The following is a 21,361-nucleotide window of genomic DNA, read 5'->3' on the forward strand; positions in this document are numbered from 1 at the left end:
TACCAAAACACACATAAACAAACCCAGACCGATGAAAGGAGAATTAAAGTCCTTATTATTCGCCGAGTCGTTTTCCTCCTTCTCCAGGCAGACCGGAGAAAGCTTTCGCCCTCCCGACTCATCTTCTTTCGGTTTCGTTTTTCGAGCACATCCCGCACGTTGTTTAATAAATTAATGTTGACATTGACGTTTTTACCACTAATTTTATCAAACGAGCTAACGAAGCCGCTAGAAACAGCGAAGTTCCGGAGCAGTGCCAGCAGTGCTACATACACTGGGTAAGACGGCCATCTCCGATTTGCTGGACAGACGAGGAACTACAGCAGCGAAACCACGCGGAACTGTGTCGACGTTTTCGACGTTATCGAAACCGCGGGAACTGCGTCCAAGGCAGGCAGGTTTTCCTGCCGGCTGCCTGGGTGCCTTCCGTGCTGAGTTCGGTTCTGTTGTCCCGTGCCGAGTGCCAACCGCCGTTCAACGTGATTCTGTATTTCTGCGTGTCAGCAACATCGTCAACGTGGTTCTGCATTTCTGCGTGTCAGCGACATCGTGATGGCAGTGTTGTGGGTTGTGAACAGAAGACTGGAATTATCGCCAATGTGACCGCGTGTTCGCGCATCAGTGGTGTAACAACAAGGTGGGATGACGTAAACTGTCGGGCATTGATGCCGCTGGTCGGGCCGTGATCGGAGGGGGCGGGGTGTCGCAGGATGACATTCCGCTTTACATTAAAGAGTTTAAGACCACTTGAGGAATTAGGTGCAGTCGATCGACGTGTGGATAGTCATGTTGGAACGCTGGTCTGAACGGTAAGCTCCTATCGTACTGTGGCCAATGTGACTGTCGGTCCCGGAGAGCGATTGCGCTCTGGGGAAAAGACTGAACAGTACAAAATTATGACGGAAAGTGCGTATATTTACAATGGAACTTTAGCATTAAAAAAAAAACAGGTAAAATTTAAAAAAAAAACGCTATCCTTTACCCTCCAAGTGGCGCGCTGGGATGAGCGCTAGAAGTTTTCGAGCTCGCAACGGTGTAGCTCCGTACACTTAACACCTGCCGCAAGTCGCGGCTTTGACTGCATTCAAGTTGATCGAAAAGCGATTTCTCCGCCCGTGAAGCATCACTTCCAGCTGAGTGAATATCCGTTCTACAAAGATTAATTCAAGACGGCAATTGCAGCCGTGCGCGAACAGCACAAATAGAAAAAACAAACACTACAGTATAAATACTGGCTACGAAGGGCCGTGCGGGAAAACAAACTCATGGCTTGGAACCACATTGGAGCGGCTCGATTTATTGGCTTTCAAATAATTACGGCATGATCGAGCGTTTTCTTTTTAATAAGAGATTCATCCCCTGAGCCATTAAAAATAGTCTCAGATGTATGACATTGCTGGAAAAAAATGAACATGTTCGGAATATTTTTTATTGCTTAGGGAGTCACCGAAAAATTCCGTCAAAACGACCAGTATAAAAGACAGAAACGCAGGGTTCGGGAGTAGTAATCGGGGTAGTGTGCTGTTGTATTGATGTTTGTATGTGCGATGCCTGTTTATGCGCTCAATATATGTTCACCTGATTCTTGTAGTGTGCGTAACGTGTCTACATGTGTTAGAGATTCCCGAAGAAAAGGAAGCTTAATTGTGGCGTAAGAAAGTAAAATATTTTTTTGTAAAACATGAATTGGGCGGTACCTAGCGCCACTTAGCCTAGCTACTTGCGATTACTCTGCTTGACCCTGCCATCTGGTGACAAGTAATTTAACATCCTTTTACGCTACGCGGCTACGCCATAATTTCGTGTTACCGTGCTGAGGTAAGCCAAGAGGTTTCTTCGGATTTGCTTTTTTTTGAGAGCGGCTTTTGGTTTTGCGGGCGAATGATTTTCACTCCTCCATGATGTGCGGTTGACGCAACGGTTGACGAAGGAATTGTGGCTCGAGGAATAGCAAAGGTAAGACATAAAGTGCGCGAACTGGGTGCCGGTTGTCTCCGTTGAACATTGCAGTGCTGACGATGAGAAGACTGAGTGACTGCATGCTTTCGAAACGTTAGTTTCTTTACCGGCAGGGGTAAAGAAACTTCGGAAATAAATACAGTTCGCGGAAAGCTCGTGTTACGTTTTTATTTGCTGCTCCTCTCGCTTCGTACAATAGACTTAGTGTTCTCGTTAACCCTTATCGAGCTCGATTTGCTCGATTCGTGGCCGCCATAATGAGATGCAGTCGACGGAGGAACTTTTCCTCCCCTGCTTAAGGGACGAAAGTTTCTCCCTTTCTGAAGGAACATATGTGTCAAGAGCGTTCCTCGCTTGAGGAGGACTATACTGACCCTTTTTTCTAAGAGTGCAGTAAGTTATCGCTTTTCCGCCGTAGTAGTTTTAATGACAGCCTGTTAAATCTTGGGGAAAAGAAAAGTCAACAATTGCTTGTTTTTGTTAACTGCCGCTCGGCTTAATACTAAAACTTTGCGTTATACTTTCAGAATCAATTTCAATGGATCGTAATACACCAGTATTGCATACTGGTATCACACTAAAGGCTTCTGCTATTTACCAAGCTATTGGGGGAATAATTACCATTGTGTAACGCTTTCTCAAATACGTATCAAGAGGAAGTTTTTTGTTATTTTTTTTTGTAGTCCAAGCAACAGGGTAATAATAATTGGGTTGTGTGTGTGTTTATACAGCCTAGAACTTGGTCTGCCTCACAGGGGCGACGAGTCTTCCAGCTGTAGATGAGAAATTTAGCCAGTGCGGTACAACCGCTAAACAAACAGTTTTTCCAAATCAAACAAAGGAGTTAAAAATAATCGTCATTTTTGGAAATGTTGAACTTATTGCAATAACACAATTCGATGTCCTTAAGGAACAAAATTGTTTGGAGGATACAGATTGCGTAGTTCTTTGTTAGTAGATTTCTGCTGAAAGCGTTCTAAACAAACCTAAGAAACATGTAGTTTATGGTAATTGTCTGGCTCGCGGACACATAAAATAAATTACTCAATACCACCAATATGTTGTGGTCAATACTACACAGTTCGCAAACCAGCACGTTAGACATTTATAAGACTATCGCAGTTTATTTCAAGATCAACGCCTTCGCCAGTTATCAAAGTTGCATTCACGAGCGCTAATAAAAATATTAATATATTATTATAATCCCTACACAAGCTTATACAGTTGTAGCTTTGTAGATGTTTGGTTAGAACAGCGCAAGAAAAAGTAGGACAAGGACGAAGAAACAAACTGACAGGGCACTGGCTTACAAGTTTAGTATGACATGAAGCATCGCACCCTGTACACTGCATGCGCAAGAGAAGTTATATAGCAAATCCTCCTGTCCTGCGGTAAGGTGTACACTGGTGCGACGGGACGATCTGTGAATACAAAGGCTGGGAAACAGCCTTTTTCTCTGTGTTCCTCGCCCTCGGGGAATCTGGCGCTCCATTGGTGTAGGTGTGACTGCTGGCCATCATTCCACGACATTAAGATTATCGCTCGACAAAAACACAAGACTGCGAGAGCGATAGACGAAGAATATTTTCTGGTGACTCATGGCGCTGACTCGTGTGTGTGCGCTCCTTCTGCTGCCCTTGTAGGTGACAAGGTACATTTCATTAATATATGTGGCAAGTTTGTGTGACTCTGTGTAGGTATGGCTGATGCCGGATGTTATCGGCTTGCTTTTAGTTCCTTTTCCTTCCTCCTTTCCTGTTTATTTCTGTTTTTGGAAGCAATAAACTTTCCAATTTCTAAGTCGGCGCCACGGGTGTGTATTTTGTCGTCCTGGTCCTAAGTCTTTTAGCGCTGTTCCCACCAAACAATTGTATACACCACCAAATAGCCCAACAACATGCCTTGTTGTAGGTTTGTAGTTTTGGGTTAGTAAAGCTGGTGATATTAGGTCGTCGAGGAAACCGGGTTTGACAACCTGGGATCATTTGGACCAGTAGTTTTCCGTGTGATAAGGTTCTTGCAAAATCTAGTCTTATTCAGCGTCCATCAGAAAATTTAAATACCTGTAATTTCTATACTGCGGCCCATGAAATGTATGATTTTGATGATGGAAGACATTATCAGTACATTATCATTCGTAGAATTTTGTCTTAAGAAAACCTTGTGACGCTGCCATCAACTTATGTTTGAAGAAATGAGGGTCGAGGAAACCAAACGCAGGTCACTTGCACACGCTAAGCCCTGATGGAGTTTCTTACTACGATTATTCATAGAACTCAGATTATCCATGCAGATTTTTGCCAAAAATACTTCTGTTTAACAGTCCTATTATTTTTGTATTTATTTCGTAAACATGTTTTAACGAGCCTATTAAAACAACATCTGCGGGGCCCGCCAGGATTTCTTAAAAATGTTTTGTCGTACCCCTCAAGTATTTGTGAAGGGTCTGAGAAGCCTGACATAGTTTTTGAGAGGTCTGTGGTGTCTGTCACGATCATTTCCCGGAACGCACGTGACCCATCAAAATAATTTCAGTAAGTCTGTAAGAGAAATCACCTTACCGGTCAGAATATGTGCGTCGGGGAACCCGTTTGGACATTTTGTATTGGGGGAATGGGGGCGGCAACGAACGGTTGCAGGGTGTCGGCTTCTCGTCCTAAGCGCAAGACCTACCTCATAGAGCAGCCCAGTGTGCGGACAAAGGCCCGCTTACACACTTCCAACCGAGTACGACCGAGAGAGACGAGACCTGTTGAAACCTCTTAAAATTTCTTAGGACGAGAGAACACACTGGCACGCTGGCGCCATTTATGCAGTGACCCTGGAACTGCATTTCACAAAAGCGAAGGTTTTAGGGGATTTTCGAGGTCAAATGTGCGTAATAACCATAAGAAAGGCTCGTTTATAACGTTGACAAAAGTTTTCCGAGCCAAGAAAGAAAGGATAATGCGCGAGAGAAATAGATAATTAAGCCGGACAGCGAAATTTGCTCTACTACCCAATAAATGGCGCTAGTGTGTCCTATCGTTGTAAAAGATTTTAATAGGTTCCAAGGCACTAGGTTCTAAGAGGTCGCTAGTGTGTGCACGGGCCTTAAGGGAGGAGGTGTCCCGGTACCCTGTTCTTGCGCCTATTGGTCTGGCCGAATTCAGAACCTTGACAAGCGAGTGAACAAAAACGCCCGGAACGCCACGGCGACGAAACCTAGGACAACCCTCTGACCGTTCTATGGATTTCGTCGACGACGGCGGATGCTGGTTTCGCATTCGTGGATTTCGGTAAGCGTGTTAATAAGAATACGTCCGTGTATGTGTGTGGTGTACCCGCTGGGTTTTAAGACTAGAACGAGTGCACAGTGCTCAACTAAACGAAGTGGGCTAACAGAGCGGCTGGCCTCTAGAACTAGCTGCGCCATCTACGTATAAAAGAGTGTCTTCGGGCTGTCCCGAGTCGCACATGGGCAAAGCTCACGAGTGTCTCCAACCAAGCGCGCCCGAGGCCGAAGGGTTATTGTGCTTGGCTCCAACGCAAATGGCTCGAGGTTCGATGCCTGGGAATGAACACACCTTTTTGTTAGTTCTGCGCATGTCGCGTTCGTGTGAATTCGAGAACATTGTTGATTATTCAAGGTCCGAATGTTCTACGCTCCGAACCCTCTGCCCCGATTGTTCCAGAACCCCACGTGTGTACATAAGTGACTCCGCGTGTTGAGCCAGCACCACCTATACTTCGTCTCATCCTACGATGGACTAAAGGCCAAAAGCACGGGCTGCCAGGTCCAATCACGTTCCACGCTAAACTATGGCACGCTTAGCATTGATTAGGTTTGGACGAATAATGCTCCGAATCCAAAAAATCTGCGTCATTTTCATAGCTTCGACACTGCAAAGAGCCAGTACGTCGTGGCTTTCCTTGCAATGTAAAGTTGTTGAGTCACTTATTGCTCGATCCGAACAACTGTCCGCCCATTCCCATCAGTGATCCGAGACGCAGGCACCAATACGTGCATCGAAGCGAAATACCACGCAATGCCTAAGTGGCTCGTGATTGGATCTGGTGGTTCGTAGCTTCTGCCTTTAGTCCATCGTAGGGTCAGACGAAGTATAGACGGAAGGCCCTCCGGTCGCATCATCACAGTCAGATCGATCGAGGCGTGAGACTGGGCACGTGTGCTGTGTCAGTGTTCGGCTGGGGCTCGTGTCCAATCAGCGCGTCGAAGGTCGGGTTCGGGCCCAATAGCCGAGTGAGCGCGATCCGACTCTGATGAAGTTTTATCTAGGGGAAGGAGACCATGCGGAAGGCCGTCTGTCAAGGTTGTGTTGGCAGGGGACTGTCGCTCCAGCATTCGATCCTGCTCTTTCGCCGCCCTCGACGTCTACGATGCTAGCCTTTTTTCTATTTTGTTGTTTTGTACAAATTCGCCCCATTAAATATTTAGTTTGCTTCAGTTTTCGTTGGCTCGTGAGTTGTCATTTGTGACAAGACTCATCGGCTGTTCCTACACAGTACACAGCTCCGGATGGAAAACTTCTGCAGAGCGATAGACATTTTTGTAGTTTATTCGCCATGTGGTTTTATAGCGATCTGTTTAACGCACTGTGCAAACATTTATCATGCCTCTAATATGAAATAAAAGCAAAAAAATAGATGAATTATTTTTTTTATTTTATAAATAACACAGTGCCATTTCTCTAACTTGTTTATATAACTTCTCCTATCACTTCCATCAGTAGCCATTCCTGAAGATGCCGTCGCGAGTAACAATTCACGAATGCTGGCGAATTGTGGGCCTATTCCGCGCGGGAATGCCCCATCGAAAAGTCGCCAGATCGACCGGAAGGACCCGAACCGCAGTGGCCCGAATGTTCACGGCGTTTCGGAACGAAAACGGCCGCGTTCATGGCGCTCCTCTCGACGTTCGATTAAGGTCCACTACCAACGAGGAAGATGATCGTCGCGGCTGCATTCGACTAGCCCTTTATGACGACCTGCGACCTTGGAGGCGAACTTGGTCTGACTTTTAGTGACCGACTTGTGCGACATCGTCTTGGAGGAGCGGATATTAGTAGCTATGTTGCGTGCCAGAGGCCAATTTTTACACCGCGACAAAAATATATCCGCCTGAGGTATGCCTTGGAACACAGACTATGAACGATTGAAGGCTGGCAAACCGCGGTTTCCAACAATGAGTCCTCTTTCTCAACTGGCTGGTCCCAAAGACATCACGTTTGTGAAGCGCGAGGTGCACGTTATGTTACTTTTAAGCACCACGACAGTGTTTAACATGTAGAATGTTATAATTTGTGATTTTGATGTTGCAGGTCTAAAGCCCCTTACTTGCAGCACATAGGCAGGAGTGGGTGGTAGACATTTAATATCTGGGGGCACTGTCAGCGGAAGGACTTGGCCCACTTGTAAGTATTCCGATACTTAATTTCAAAATATACTGGAACATAATTTATCATAAGCTCATTCCTTTTGTTCTTGAAAGACCTTGCGCTGACGGATGGTTTTATTTTCGACATGATATTTCTCCTGTTTATTAATCGAATGGAGTGCCAGACCTACAGGAACGCGGAGTGGTGGTCATATCAGGGCCCCAAAAGAAGGCTAACATAAACCCTATCGACAACATTTGAGAAATCATGAAGCACCAGCTATCTAGTCGAGTACTTCACTCCGTCACGACTGACTTGCTATGGGATGCTGTAAAGGTAGAATAGGGAAGGCTCAGACAATGCCCAGTGTTGCCTGTGAATGTTTACGAATCCCTTCCGAGCCTCATGAATGCTATTTGCCAATAGAGAGTTAGTTCTCCAAATATTGAGTAAGGTGCTTGTAACAAATGAAGCTCGTTACTCATTGTAAGCAGTGAGAGAGTGCAGGCGAGCTGATAATTAATCGACATCCGTTTTTCTATCGTTCCCCATCTCAGAGTTTACAAGATGTCGTTACTTATGTTGCCTTTTTATCTGATAGGGGCAGCATTGCGTATTTCACGTATGAAAATTGATCAGGCGACGACGGAGTGAAGGAAAATAAACGCTTGATGGGGCAAACTGTGCACAAAACATAATACAAGAGGGGTAGTGTTGCAGGGGCCGACGGTCTAACACCAGGATCAAGCGCTTGGGCGAGACCGACTCTGTATAGAGAGGCGCGGCTTCTTTTGAGCCTTCCCTGGGGGCGTAGAACATTCTACCTCATTCGTTCTGGAAGTATAAAGTCTGAGCATGAACAACCTACACGGCCCTTTAAGGTTCCAGATTATTATACTTATATAAAGAAATAAAAACGGCAAGCAGTGGCGAGATACGAACCCGGCCATCTGCGTGGGAGCCAAGTGCGCTGTCCACAGTGCTGGCTGCGTACGCGGCATATCTTGAAAAGTATGCGGTTTTAACAAATAGTCAGATGCTCGCTAAAAATCATCAAACACGAATAACTGACAGCAGAAATATATGTATAACTGCAAAAGACCTGACGCTCTGGCTCATCAATATTTTGTTCCGAATAAAAAATGAAGTTTAACTTAAAATTTCTGTTTAATTGATCCATGCTAAGCTCGCACATGCCATTACGACAGTGTCACGTTGAGGAAAAGCAAATGCTGACACACTGTTAAATCATGGCCTGCACCGATTAGCGGGGGTTGCCCATGTCGAATCGCGACACCAAGGAGAGCGCCTTTTATCTGTAGATAGTACTGCAAGCTCTTGAGGCCACGTGTTCCACTGGCCCATTTTGTTTCGTTGAGCACTGTACATCTCAGGAATTTAACCGGCGTAATTGAGAGTACCTTGAAAGATACTTTAGCCACAACAAATTCGGATGCCACTGTATAGTCTGATCGATTCGGTCTACAGCTGGTTACGTCCAGGTTCGAGTGCGCTTCATTTCATATCGTCTTTCCGAGTTTAGACAGGCATGTAAAACACAATGCTCAATAAGCTTTCTATGTCGTTTTATACAAATTCCTTCTGGTCTATGATTCACAGGCTTTTGGCATCTGAACGGTTAGAAGGTTGAAAGATATGAAAAGCCGAAGAGTCCCGAAGGTCTGAAGGGTTCAAAGGTTTCGAGCACTGAAGGGTTTAAATGGCTGAAGGGCTTGAAGAGCTGAGAGGGTGCAATAACAGATCAAAGCACGAGGGTTATTTTCAATAAGAATCGTCATTAGCAAAACGTCTAGGTGGTCTGACGTTGCATTAGTTTTGTTAACAAAATATGAAAGAGTGAATGCACGCTATTGCCAGAACAGCAGCACCGCACCTCGCAGTGATTAGCCTGTCGAAGATAAGAAAGCTTAATAATAGCACAAATGCAACTAAAACGCCATAATTAAAAAAATCTTATAAAACACAATGAATGATTTTTGTGATAGTTTTTCATCATAATCTTTTAATGCACTTTTGATGCTTGCCAGATAAGATTCCTTTACGTTTAGTACTCTTGGCTACTCAATATGCATTTTTCAATATGTGAATGATGGCGACAGGTGGCAGTTTCTAATGATTTTTTAGTTATTTGGTTTCATATCCATGTTGGATTTGAATTCTGGGAATATATAGTTTCTTTTTCATGCATTTTGCTAGTAATTGGCTTAAGTAAACAATCATCGTAATGAAGGAAGACTTTGGTTTAAGCTGCGGCCCATAACAAAACAAACTCTATTAGTCATTCAGAACCAGCCCCTGCCCGCCTAAAAATTTCGTCTTTAAAAGGACCATCATAACCGTGCGTAAAAGAGTCGCATTTTGGGAAAGTTTTTGTCTGTTCCCCAGCGGAATTCAAACTTGAAAAATAAAAGTGTTCAAAGTCCTTATATGTACATTTTTTTCTAAAAAGGTGTTGGATGTAATAACACTGCCTGTGACTCATTTTTGTCTTCGACCAGTTTACCTTACATTATGTACAGTATGGGATATGTCTAGCTTATTTAGGGTTTCACTTGATGCCGACTTTTGTATGAATTATTTTGAGGCACAGATAAAATGAAACATTAGTCTGCTTTTGAAACGTTGGTCCCCTTTTTTTTCTTTTACACTGCGTTCTTTTCGTTACTGTGAAGTCTTAATCTTGCCCTTATAATTAACCATAGTAAGTCACCATTGGAAGCATTGTTTGCCGTGGAAGCCTAGATTACAAATATATGTCCCACGATTCAATAGGGCATAATATATTTTGTTTTAAGAAATCGGTTGAAAGCTGTGGGGCAATTTTGAAAACAATTATGCTTTCAAGCGAATTCCAATTGTGGGGCCCGATAAAAAAGGCAGAATTATCGTACCCATCCTGAATTTTTAGTGTAATTTGAGCAGTTTATGAGATTTCCTTGCATGTCTGTAAAGGTTCCCGTTAAACGCTTGAGTGTATTTTGTGGATGTTAATCATTGCTACTAAATTTTCGATTAATGAAGCTTGAAAGAAAATGCAAATAAGCTAACGCATAGCTGAAACGGCCTTTTATTTTGATTCAACTAGGGATTATTTTGATATTCCTGATCCCATGGCGTCGGTTTTATTCCGGGTACACAGTGCCATCAAGTATATATTTTTCCTCACAATCGCAGCCATAGGAGAAAAAACGTTTTGCGCACCTTGCTTTCTCGTCCAAAGGACAGGAAGTTTGAAACTCACTGCCTCATATGGCTGTTTTACACAATACAATTTTCTTACGGTACGAAGCTTGCGTACGCTCACGTCAAGACACGACCATAAATCACTTGTGCACCCATGTTTTGTACGAGGCGTTGCAAGCAGTTAAAACCATCCGCATAGAATATGAAGGACAGATGTGCCACGTGCCAAGTTTTAACTGACTGCGCCGCTTCGTACGACGTATGGATTTTGCAGTGACTTGTGGTGGTATCCCGATGTTGTAATTGTACGTAAGCCTCGTCACGTATAAGAAACCTGCTCTGTGAACCAGCCCTCACTAAACTTCGAAAACAATAATGTAGCGATGATTGAAATCCATCTACCACTACAAAGAACCTCGAGTCGTTCACTATCGATCAGAAGAACTAGGTGTTCTAATTTTTTCAAAGATCATTTACGGTGATGATTACTGAAGTGCTTTATATGTCTTTCTTGACATATATCAATAGCATTATGAAAGCATACATTTTTTTAGTTATATATATTTCATTAATCCCGTCCAATCAAAGCTGTTTGGTGGGCAGCCTAATATAATCCATATACATATCGCAACAAAATATAAGGGAGTTTTAGAATAGCGCACGCGAAAGCTTTGCGTACGCAAAGAATAGCGTCGTCGCCACTGCGCATGCTCCGAACGCAAACCAGGTTTTGCGCTTTGCGTGTGCAATTTTAGCGTGCGCTATTTCTCGGAAATAGCGTGCGTGCGCAAAGGGTCTTTGCGCTCCTCCAAAGAGGAATCGTGATGAGAAGTTGGCTAAAGCCAAGTCGAGCACAGTTAAAAAAAATGGCGGCCCCCAGGACCATTGCTGCGGTCGCTTTGGTGGCGTCGTGAGCACGACGTCGGTGGCATCCTCCCGACTGCGATTTTCAATACGGGACGAAATTGCACTCGGTTTGGAAAACCCAGTAGGGTTGGCAACGATCACCGGCAACTTGATGCTTGCGACGAGCGAACATGTATCAACAACGAAGGTCAGTACGCTCTTGCCGAGGCGACGGATGCGGCGGACACGACCGGTCGACCGGTCGCGTCGTAGTCTCACGTTTAAACAAATGCAAAATGTTACTCTGAACCGAAAATCTTGTTTTTTTCTCAAGTTACAGCATTTCGTCAGTGAAATAAAAATTTTGACTGTATCTTGGTAGCGTTGCAAGCGCAAGATGCTTGGACTCTTTCGTCGCGGCGGAGAAACGCCATTCTAAAACTCTTGCGTCGCGTGCGCTAACGCAGGCCCTAAAGGCTCTGTTATACTCCGACGTAACGCGCGCGCAAGCGAACGCTGGCCGAAGTCGGCTAGGTCATGTCAGTCACACCGCGTGCGTCAAAACTTCGCCCTCTTTGTACTCCGGCGGCCCTGGCGGCTCCCGCGGCTTGCGTCGGTGGGCCGCCGGAGCGGCGCATGCGCAGAATCTGACTACGAAGGCACGTTTCCTGCGAGAGTGCCTTCGTAGTCAGAGGCCGGATTCTCAAAGCGAACTTGCGCCGAAAAAAATGCGAACGACAATTTTGAGAGAAAATCCGTATTCTCGAAACGAAATTGTCGTAACTTTTGCGCAGGTTACGACAAAATCCTACGACAGCTCCGAAGCTGTCTTACGCACTTTCTACGATCAAATTAACGTGGCCGACAACGTCGCTCAGTTGCTCGGTCGCGACGACCCAGCGAACATTTATTTTTCTACCTGCTCTTCCTGCGTGTCCCGACTTCAAGCAGCAAGAAAAAAATGAAGAAGTACTTGAAACCGACCACGACGAACATGAACGCTGGATCCACAGACACCCGGAAAAGGCAACAAAGGCGACGATCCCACCGACCAAGCGAGCTCGGCAGAATATATAGGCCTAGCAGGCACTCCGACCCGTTCCGGCGCAGCATTGCTCAGACGGTCCTTGGCCAAGACCGTCTGCCCACGACCGGCTGGCTTGCTGAATGGAATATGCCCGCGCGACCCTTGTGGACCCTCCCCGTATGAATAGTCTGATAGCTGAACTAAATTTCAGAGGTCAACCGATTCCCCTTATCATCTCGATCACCTTGTTTTCCGAGGCAGCGGTGACGAACGCTGTCGTCGAAAAGGAACTCCTCGATTCTATCTCCTTGTTTTGTGTGATATAGAGCTCAAATAAACGCCGTATGGATTACCTTCGCAACACGGTAGGTACACTTTGTTATTAGTATGCCATTTTTAACTGTCGAGCTATATCAGTTTGTGGGAGCTACGCGATGTCGGTCCAACATTTCTTTGCCGAGTGTCACGTCAGTATCGAGTTGCAATCGTAGAAGATCGGTCCCGAAGCGCTTACCGAAACGCAGTCTGAATCCAGCACTTCGATCAAACGCACGCGTCCGCTCCGAGTGTGAACAGGTATTTGCGCGACTCTTTGCTGACGCTCTCGTAGTTCAAACGTATCTTTTTTAACGTCGGCTCACTCCTGCATTTCCGAGGCCGCGAGAAACGCCGCGGCGGTTTGTTTCCATCTACGTCGCTTTGCAAACGACTGGAACGGGGCTTTTACCAACGATGACAGTTGTGTTGACTTCGTAGCGATTGAGTTTGTAGCAGTCAACGAAGCTTTTATATCGTGTTAGCGTCGATATACCACTGCACGGACACGAACCCCAGACAAGCGGTGGTGGAAAGGCCGCCCGTGTTTATGAGAATCAGCTTGAACACTAAACATTTACACAGACAGGACAGGACATACACACAGCTGTCTATCAACAAGCGGTTAGCCTGTGTTTGTTATTAAAAATCCACGTGCTCCGAACTATGCCTAGCTCTCTAATTGGTTGTTCGTTTTGCCGAAGACGCCGTTGCCATAGCAACAGCACCGGAAGTCATCGTTTCTCCGTAAGAGGTCGTAACTTTCCTCCTCTCACTTAAGAACGCGTTTGTGAATACCGTTCTCGCCTCATCTTACGATGATCGTAACTTTACGAACTTCGTAGCTAAGTTGTCGTAGGTAAGAGGTTTTTTATGAATCTGGCCTCAGATTCTCGCGCTTCTTGTGCCCCAAGTTCGAGCGATGGCGTGGACGTACCTTGCACGACGAAAACTCGCGCTTGCACTGTTGGTGCTTCGCCTGCACCGCAAGCGTAGGCGGTCAATGTACAGTTGCTAAGCGCCCGGTCTACGGTACTCAAGCTTCCTCGTGTTGTAGACACACGGGTGAGGAAGAATTCCCTCGATCATCTTCTCGACCGACCCAGTCCGATTCTTCAAACATGACGCCACACGGAGTGGTGCTCCTGTCGTCTGCTATTGCTCGTATTCGCCGCGCTTCCCGCGCGAGGGCTGCCGGGAGGCAGCGCGTGATGCATCCTGGTCCGGCGCGGCCGGCGCGGAATACGGCATGCTCCATTTTGGCGTCGAGGCGGCCAGGCTGCGTCGAACGCCGCCGGTCGCGTCGGTTACGCCACGACGCCCGAGTATAGACCTTTTTAAAAAGAGCGCTCCGGCCGCCGCCATTGTGCGAATCGAGCGACCCCTATCAGCAAGAAATTTCTGGCGCCCGCCTGAGCTGTGGAAACCCAGTCAGCGTGACTCCCCACCTGCATTTTGCATTTGGAGTTCGCCGGCTTTTCTTGGAAGTTTTTACTTTATTCGCCTGTTTAGGATGCTTACCCTTCGTATGTTATCTTCCACTGTGAGAACCAGGGAATACCAGGGCTCGTAGCCTGCTTGGCCTTCACAGGAAAAGAACGAAGAGAGCGAACGTCAAGCAGCCCGCGACGCAGGCAGTTCGACGTGCTTGGAGGATTATTTCCGTTCAGATAATCTCCAAAAAGCGTTCCCGGGTGTGTTCCGGGTCTTCGCGAAAAATAGCTGATAGGGTCGCGTCCGGGATGTGGGGACAGAATAGACACGTTCGTTCATTTGCTTTGAAGCTGTGCAAAACAGCTGCTCTCTTCTACATGTTCCCCAAAACACGCCGGATTCCGTCCGATTGTCGTGAAGTGACTATCGTCGACACTGTATATTATATACGCTGTGTTATATGAGAACTTTCTCAAATCCTGTTCGGATAACGCGGCACCGTGGGGTACGTACAATATATGTTGTTCGATTGATGAGACTCATTGAATTTCAGGTTGTGGGCGGGGAATATCCATGCAGTTCGGATATATTGTGTGGTCAAATATTTTGACCTATATAGATTGGCAAGTCTGAGTGTAAGGTTCCGTAAAACGATGAACATAAAATGAAACAAACATTCCAGTTGCATTTGTTTTGTCGCGCACGGACTCACCAAAACAGCTTTCATTTCTTTGTTTTTGTTCCCAAAAATAGAGCACTGCTTTCTAAATACCTCTATAAATTATGTTCGCCACAGAACACAAAATAAAAAAGAAAACGCGGCAATTCAGCCGCTGCCAGCGTCCGGAATTGCGCCTACGCAGGCTGCCACAGCTCACGGACGAGAAACTCCACAGCTCAGCGCAGTCGGGCAACACTGACGTACACTCTGAAAACCTAGGACGCGCGCTGTAAATCGCTTCGTTCGAGACTGCCGCTGGAAAGGTCTATAGAGCGTCGGGTTTTCGCCGACGTGACGCCGTTGTGACGCGCTCGCACACGGGCACGCGTTACGTCGGAGTATAACAGAGCCTTAAATGTAACGCCAGCGTGCGCTAAAATTGCGTACGTTATTCTAAAACTCCCTGTAAACGTATGTTTCATTGCGATAGTATGTTTCATGTGAAAAATTCTGCAAATTTCTCAATTTTCCAATGAGCTAATTGATCACGGATATATATCACTCCGTGGTAACAGCTTCAATGCCTAACATTCTCAACAGCCAACTTTTGTGACCGGTAGAGACTTATCCCGCGAAAAAAAAATAGTTTACAGTTATAAATATCGTGTTGAGGAGTAATATTATGGTTAGTGTCATTTAGCAAGAACACAGCCGATAATAGCTTAATTTATTGAGCTGCCTGTGTACGGTTCTCGACATTTGAAATTATTCTTAAAATATAAAGGCCTGTAGGTTTAATTGTCTCTATAATTTACGCGCAAATATTCATTACGGTCAATGCGTGTTTACTTACGTTGTTATAATATTCATTGAGATCGCTGTCGCTTTTAATCCAAAGTGGGAATCCACCGTTCACCTTCATTTCACGCAACTGAAAATAGAATGAACAACACATGTTAGACAAGAAGGGCAATGAATCGAATTTTAAGACACACGTTAGGAAGTGTAGTACTTGTATATTAAAGGGATACTTCGACGAAATTTGAATTATACCCGTTGTGTTCAGACTCGACCGTAGCATTGTATAAATACCACCCGCGTTCATCTGTAAAAGTTCTTCCTGACGAAGGCCGGACTCCGGCCGAAACGTCGAAGAATAAATCGTCCGTTGTTGCTGTTTTCACCAAGAGTTTTTCTTCCCAGTTATATACCCACGCCTTCGACCTCCCTCCACCATCACCGTATATATATACCGGGTGTTTTTGCGAAGACTTTCAGAAATCCTAAAAATTAGGGCGTTTGAAAAAAGAAGAAATTGTCTTCGGGAACAAACTACCAGCCACGGCGGACGTCAGGGATTGCCGAAAACATACTAATTAGCCAGCTAATTAATTAAAACTTGTTAATTAACTTTTTAATTAGGGGAAACAGACATATGGTTCCAATTAGAAAGTTGCTGAGCGTTATTGAAAACCACTAAATCAGTCGTTTTCAGAAAGACTTTGAGCGCGTGAGAAGCGTAGTAGTGCACTAAAGTTACCGCTCTTTGAGCAGGTACAAAGCTAGCGGTTGCGATAAGGCGCCCGCGCGATTTTTCCGTCTCTTATCTAGCCCCAGCCTTGTACTTGCTCCACGAGTGGTAACTTTAGTACAATACTACGCTTCTCACGCGCCGAAAGTCTTTTTGAAAATGACTGATTTAGTGGTTTTCGATAACGCTCAGCAACTTTCTAATAGACCGATGTCACCAAGCGAACTGCGCAGGCGCGCGCATTACGGAAGTGGTGCCGCCGCCATGCTACTTGTAGTCATCCCTTCCCGGCTTCCCGGCTAGATATGGCTGCGTGTGCGTACATCATCATAGATTATCATTTGGCACGCCCCGGTATCACCTTGATTCTCTTGCATGCTTTTACTTCATAAGATAGTGTTGTTTGTGATGCCTTACTTTCCACAGCAAGTGCAGAAAAGCAGTTTCAGTCGTCTTATCGCTTTAGAATCGCCTTGTTGTCTGCTTCGTCGTCGTCTGCTTCTTCGCCTTCGTGAACGCGTGAGCCCACTGCCGTTCACGGGGTAATCCCACTGCGACCGCGGAAAAAAAAAAAAAAAGACTACTCGAGCATTCCGAGTCCTCGGACGTCTCAATTACCTTGCAAATAAGTGAACATCTAGTGCAATAGCAAAGAGCAAGAAAATTCGAGGGACCATCGGCTCGGTGTAGCACCACGGAACAGCACCAAATGTGAAGAAAAACTGAGCTTGGTGGTGCTCAGTCTTGTGAATAACGTTTAATCAGCCATCAACTAAGAGGAGGTTAAATAGACTTTCTCGGTCAGGGACAGTTTTCTAAAAGTTGTTTCATTCTGGTTGACAGCCTGTGCGAAAGAGTACAGATGAACAGCGGGAGAAGCCTGCACACAAAGAACTGATCTACAGAAAGGCCATGCCTGACGCGCCGTAATAATTGGCATCTATCAAAAAGAAGCAACCATGCCAGATACCTGAAAGCTTGGGGTGGAGATGATTTTTCGTGCACAGTTTCTATTCAGTTTTATTTTGTTTGCGCAAGATCCAAACGCTAACAGTCGCCCGACGGGGGAAGCTTTTTCTGCGGTCTCGACTGGTGCTAGTGCAGAATGGACCAGTGACACCAGCCTAATAGACCACCACAAAATGGATGAGGTTCGTTTGTTACATTTTTGGCGGTAAGTAAGTGTTGCACTTCTAAATTGCATTATGTAATCTTTTCGCGTTGGTATGGGAAAAAAAAATGAAGGCTGCATCCGAAAAAAAGTTGTTTTATATCAAGTGGTGCATATGGGGAATCGCTGCTCTTTTGTAGGGATTATCCTGATCTTTTGCAGCACAGTTGTGCTTGAAACATGTCGTCGCAATAACAGTTATAACCACCAAAATACACCGAGTAAGAAGTGTATTAAAAACGGCCTCAGCAAAGCAGTGCGGAGGTCCTATTTGAGATAGACCAACGAATAGGCCGCTACGGAGCAAATGGTCAGAGGGATTCCAGCTTACGGAACACTTCGGCATGCTCTATATCTCGTGCCCTGGAATCTTACATATTTTAGCTGACGTGCAATAATTGGATATAAATTATGAAGCAAATCGCGAAACAAATTGTAAAACGCTATTTTTCCTGCCGCTCTGTCCGGCTCTGTCGACCTTTCTTTGCCATGCTTCTTTCTTGCGGGAAGACATAATATCCGTGGCCTTTTTGCCTGGTGCTGTTACTATAGCTCCGTGGCATACAACATGTGAAGCCACCGATTGAAAACCAAGAGTCAACCCCTGGCTAAAAGTCTCGTGCTAACCCGAAAATTTCCAAACGCCGGGCGTACAATGCGCGCCGACGCGGCCGGAAAACTGGGGAGAACTACAGGTACCAGAATGCACCGCGGCAGCGGTGGCGTCGCGCAACTCCTCGTGAGATCGGTCTATTAGAACCATATGTCTATTTCCACTAATTAAAAAGTTAATTAACAAATTTTAATTAATTAGTTGGCTAATTACTATGTTTTTCGCAATTCCTGACGTCCGCCGTGGCTGGTAGTTTGTTCCCGAAGAAAGTTTTTTTTTTTGACGCTTTAATTTTTAGGATTTTTAAAAGTCTTCGCAGAAACACCCGGTATATATATATGAATAAATATTTTAAAGTACCTACGGTTATTTTTCTAAAATATACTTGTAACGAGTATACATATCTTCGGTTTGCTTCAATTCAGTTAGTGCCAATTTCGAAACTATGCACTCCTACGAAAACGGGGGGCGGCGGAGAAAAGCTCACCGGAGATAAGCTCACCGGAGAAAAGCTCACCGCAAAGCCGGCAGATGCAGAGAAAAGCTCACCGGCCTTTAAGCGGATGCGGAAGAAGCTTACCGATTTTTTTTTAACTTAGAGGATCCTGCGTCAAACGTGGCAATCTAACACAATTCGCATTCGTCACTTCATTAAAAATATGTCCTCTTTTTGTAACACTTTTGACGTTCATTGGGCATATTTAATAATTCCTCAGAAATTTGTAATCATCCATTTCGTATATTAATGAAGCCGCAAGTACAAAATCAGAACATCGTACATCGGTAAAAAAAAAAAAAAAGGCAAAGCTTTATTGACAGCTGACAGTGCGACGTCAGTAGCTCTGTCAAATAAAGAGTTTTTTTTTTTTTGCGAGCTTATATGAATAGCGGTGTGCGAACCATTTCATCTTCAAATATTCTGTAGTGCCTAATAGATAAGTAGGTGTTTCTTGATGCAATCAGTGTCAGCTACGCTGTTTTCTTTCTGTTAATTTCCCTAACAAAACTTTAGTTGCTAGAACAGCTTCGTCCTGTCCTGTTTGTTGTCTTCACTCCTTAGTCGTCGTTTGAGCGGTTTTCATCATGCATGACCTTTACCCAGCTCGCCCTATTCTCTACCTTAAAGAAGACCACTTCTTATACAGGTCACGAGTAACAACGGTGCCAGTGTGCAGCTCTGACGGTCATGGGTGGCTCGCCATAGAAGGGCACTAACACACAAAGACAACGCGTTGAAACACCAGCACGAACAGCTAGAAAACGTGCATGTCCGCGGAAGAAAGAAGCCTCGATATCCTACTGACTGTTTTATGTTTTCAAAGGTTAACAAAAGCTTCAAAGAGAATTTCAGGCACCGCGTTGTTGCGCATGCACTTTCGGATATTCGGCATTTACAGTTTGGATTTTTAGGTTTTAGGCAGACATTATTAAGTTTTCGAACTTTTTCCTGTTCTTCAAGTTCATGAAGTTTTCAGTTAGGCTTTCGTTGCTTAGAGAGTGAGCCACAAAAAACATTCACCCGCAATTATTGATTTGGGAGCAATATACCCAATAAGCTTAAAAATATTACAAAATGCCCTTTTCTTTTTTACAAAGCCGACGAATTTTAATGATAATAAATTGACATATGTTACGCGAGATCCAACAGCCTCTATAAAAAGAAGTAAAAAAATTGGTCAGCTTTTCTCCGCATACGCTCAATAGCCGGTGAGCTTTTCTCCGCTTCCGCCGGTTTTGCGGTGAGCTTTTCTCTGGTGAGCTTATCTCCGGTGAGCTTTTCTCCGGTAAGTTTTTCTCCGGGATTCGAAAACGGGACATGATTCATTATTGGGACAACAAGACGGGATGGCAAAAGCGGACCTGAAAAACGCGGTTGTCCCGGCCAAAACAGGACGTCTGGTCACCCTAATCATGATATTATGGCCAGTATATGCAGTGTACTGCAAAGAGCTTCCCTGTGAATTGTCAAACGCCTGTTCTTTTGGTATGTTTTGTTTTCTTGACTTGTATAATGCTAAAGCTGCAATTTCGTGCATTTTTTCCTTCCACATTTCCCTTTATGCCTACTTTACACTCTTTTCCGCTGAACTAGTCCGCTCAGTCCTCTCACTATCCTCGTTAAAAATGAATACACTTAAAGTATAAAGGTATATTTTTAGTAGTGCAGCTTACTGCAAGTGTACTCCAAGTGTGCAAAAAGTGTACTTGCAGACAGTACTAAAGTTATATTTGTAAATACAAAACTAGTACATTTATCTGGGCACACTTGGATAGAAACTAACCGGAGGAAACGCTGTTTTATTTTTTTACCTAATTCTCTCCAGACTGGCAAACATTTTTTAATCGATCTTTTTTTGTGAATTCGTGCGGGCACAGTCAAATGATGTTATATTAGCTGAAATACAGGTAGTTTTGGACCATATGAAAAAGCCCAGGCGAGCGCATGGCTTACATTATCTGTCACGCTATCAGAAAAAAAAAAGCTCTACCAATATAGAGACTTCTGGAACTGTGCCGTGTTTATGCTAATGCATTAACCGTCCCATGAAACGAAGCCGGCGTTTTCTGTAACCGTTTGTATAGCAGCGAAACGGCACCTGAGTTCCCGATGGCCAGAAGCACAGATCCGCACATGCTTCGTCACGGCAGCCGGCGGGGCGCTAAAGGTCAACGCGGACGCGCCTCAGAAATAAAAACACAAAGAAAAGCGCAGCAATGCAGATGCATTGTCGCGGAAGCCGTGGAGCCGGCGGGGTTTGCCGCGCCTGCGCAGTGGGGGAGCGCCATGTCACCGCTGAAGCGCCGTGGGAAAAACGGAAGACGTGGCGCGCTTCCTGTAGGAATGCGGTGCGTGTAGGAATGCTTTCGCATTCATACACGTAAGCAGTCTTAAGTGTCTCTGCTCAATTTTTAGGTGCTCGATGACCTGTCAAACTTCGAAAATGAAATCGTGAAGCCTTTAAAACAACCGGGTTTGGCGTACCGTAGTTTCGGTTGTGATTCCGCCGGGGCAGCCTTTCACGCGGAACCGGGACGACATGGCCCCTCACGTCACTCACAAGAGTCCCCCTTGCGTTCTATTCAACTTCGCACCGTCTCAAAAAAATTGAGGTCGCTGAAAGGGCCCTGATATAAGTTTAAACCTGAAAGTGGAGCGTCGTCTGCTCACAGCGATTGACGGCATGAACGGAGGAGAGCGGTTCATCGCGGGACGCGGGCGAA

The 21,361-nt window shown here is 45.2% G+C and overlaps 1 protein-coding gene across 1 annotated transcript in view; it reads right to left on the minus strand.

The window, feature by feature from the left end:
- Nucleotides 1–15,749, minus strand: part of LOC120841520 (neprilysin-11-like) — a 58,810-nt gene extending 43,061 nt beyond the window's left edge. The window contains exon 1 of the mRNA XM_040212435.1: nt 15,678–15,749. Coding sequence (XP_040068369.1) covers nt 15,678–15,694 — 17 coding nt within the window. The 5' untranslated portion in view covers nt 15,695–15,749. The remainder of the gene's footprint in view (nt 1–15,677) is intronic.
- Between the last annotated feature and the right edge of the window lie 5,612 nt (nt 15,750–21,361).

This window comes from Ixodes scapularis, unplaced genomic scaffold (assembly GCF_016920785.2).
Source record: "Ixodes scapularis isolate PalLabHiFi unplaced genomic scaffold, ASM1692078v2 PGA_scaffold3__209_contigs__length_174095766, whole genome shotgun sequence".
Taxonomy (NCBI): Eukaryota; Metazoa; Arthropoda; class Arachnida; order Ixodida; family Ixodidae; genus Ixodes; species Ixodes scapularis.